At 39.6% G+C, this 2055-nt stretch overlaps 1 protein-coding gene across 1 annotated transcript; it reads left to right on the top strand.

The window, feature by feature from the left end:
• Positions 1-501: 501 nt before the first annotated feature.
• On the top strand, positions 502-980 carry LOC124891575 (zinc finger A20 and AN1 domain-containing stress-associated protein 8-like; the record flags this gene model as incomplete). The annotated part of the gene is made up of 1 exon (XM_047403288.1): positions 502-980. A coding segment is annotated over one exon (479 nt), but the record flags the coding sequence as incomplete, so codon positions are not given.
• Between the last annotated feature and the right edge of the window lie 1075 nt (positions 981-2055).

Here is a 2055-nt window from a genome sequence, read left to right on the forward strand (position 1 = left end):
GGGGGACCTGCATTTCATGCTGCAGGCACAGGTACCTCAGCTCATACACCGCACAAGTAAGAGTCAGGATATCCAGCTGCTTTTGGTGAGCTCCAGTTTGCTTCGGGGCTTTCCGTATCATATCCAATCACTTGTGGTATTGTATAGAAGTTAGTTGTGTGGCGGGGTGTGTCCCGACCTTAGTTAAACTCTATGTATTGTCTACAATTTTTGTAGACCTAATGTACAGTCAAGGTGGTGTTTTGTTAATAGACGTGATGGCGACAATGGCCAAGTATTGTATATACATATATATATGTATGCTCGAGCTTATACAGGTGATTATTTCCTTTTATATGCGATATGATGCTGTCTGAATTTCAGGTTGTCATAGAGGTATGCATGGGAAGTATAAGGTGATGAGCTGGTTCTCCCGGGCCTCCTCATTTATGGGTGCCAGTCCGCCCTAATAGGATTTGAGGCGTGACACTTGCGGTGTTGAACTTGACTTGTTAACTGTAGAAAATGAGTCATCTAAAGAGACAGGTTGTCGAACTCCAGAAGACCCCGTCCTCTGCATCAACGACTGTGATTTTTTCGGTAGTGTAGCTACGATGAATATGTGTTCCAAGTGTCAAAAGGACATGATACTACTGAAGCAAGAACATGCAAAGCTTGCAGCTACATCCAACAAAGACGTCGTACGTAGAAGCTTAAGCAGCGATGAATCAGAACTTGCTCTTGCGGGTGCCGCGGTTGCATCTGCAGATTTAGCCTCTCAGATTTCACAAGTGAAGTCAAAAGAGGGTTTGAAAAAGTGCACAGCTTGTCGTAAGCGTGTGGGATTAACAGGGTTCTATTGCAAATGTGGTGATCTTTTCCGCGCAGTTCATCATTATTCAGACAAACACAACTTCCCGTTTGATTTTAGGAATGCTGGTAAGAATGCAATAGTAAAAGCAAATCCTATCATCGTAGCAGAAAAGCTTAATAAGATCTAACAAGCACCTATCGAAATGTTGAATGAACTGAAGCAATGTCCATCTTTCAGTAAGTTGGCCTCGTCTTGCAGGTGACGATGAAAGTTTTGCGTGGGGGTGGGGGTGGGGGGTACCCTAGAGCCTAGATAATCCTGGTGTGTAAGTTATTTATGATCTTGGTGCACATTTTCATGGAATTTGTTCTTGTTTTGCCCCCATTTCTGGGCTCCTTGTCTAGTATAATATGCATAATGTAGGTCATCTTGATGAATTTCACATTCATACATCCGCGTTTTGAAATCCTGAGCCTCCGTGCATTCTTCAAGATTCCAAAGTCTCCTTTGAGTATCAATAATGTAGAGTTTTGATTTTGTAGAGATGTTAATACGGGTTGGCTCAGCCCATCCGAGCTAGCCCACACGGGCTTTGAGTTTGACGGGTCAGGTTGGGCTAGCCTATCAAAATGATGAGCCAAAAAATATTAAGCCCACACTATTACTCCGTGGGTTGCGAGCCTTACGGGCCAGCCCACTTCAAAAAAATAATATTTTATAATTTAATTTTAGAATGTTAACAGACATAAACATTACCAATCAATATTACATAGTATTAATACTTTTTAATTAAGTCTCCAACACCCCCAAAAATACTCATACTAGCGAAATTAAATAACTTTTGACATCCGTTCTGCCCTTACATCGTAAAAGTAAGGGTTAAGCTATAGAACTAGATACGTAAGAGAAAGAGAGGAGAGCAGAACTTTACTTCTCTGTTGAGGCACATGATATCCTTCGAACCCAATAAAAATACAACTCCCTCCGTCCCAAATTATGTGTCGCCATTTCATTTTTTGTCCGTCCCAAAATAAATGTCATCTTTTCTTATTTGAAATTTTTTTAAAGGCACAATTACCTTTTTACCCTTATTGGACCCACTTGATTTTAAATATATTAATACTTCTTTTTTAGTATTTGTTTTTTTAAAGTAAAAGTCTTATCACTTCAATCAAAATTTAAATGTTCAGCCTTTTATTTTTATAGTATCAAAATTATTTTAAACCACAGAGAGCAATTTATTCTTTTTGGTTGGTTCTACA

Source organism: Capsicum annuum, unplaced genomic scaffold (genome assembly GCF_002878395.1).
Source record: "Capsicum annuum cultivar UCD-10X-F1 unplaced genomic scaffold, UCD10Xv1.1 ctg37672, whole genome shotgun sequence".
NCBI classification, from domain to species: Eukaryota; Viridiplantae; Streptophyta; class Magnoliopsida; order Solanales; family Solanaceae; genus Capsicum; species Capsicum annuum.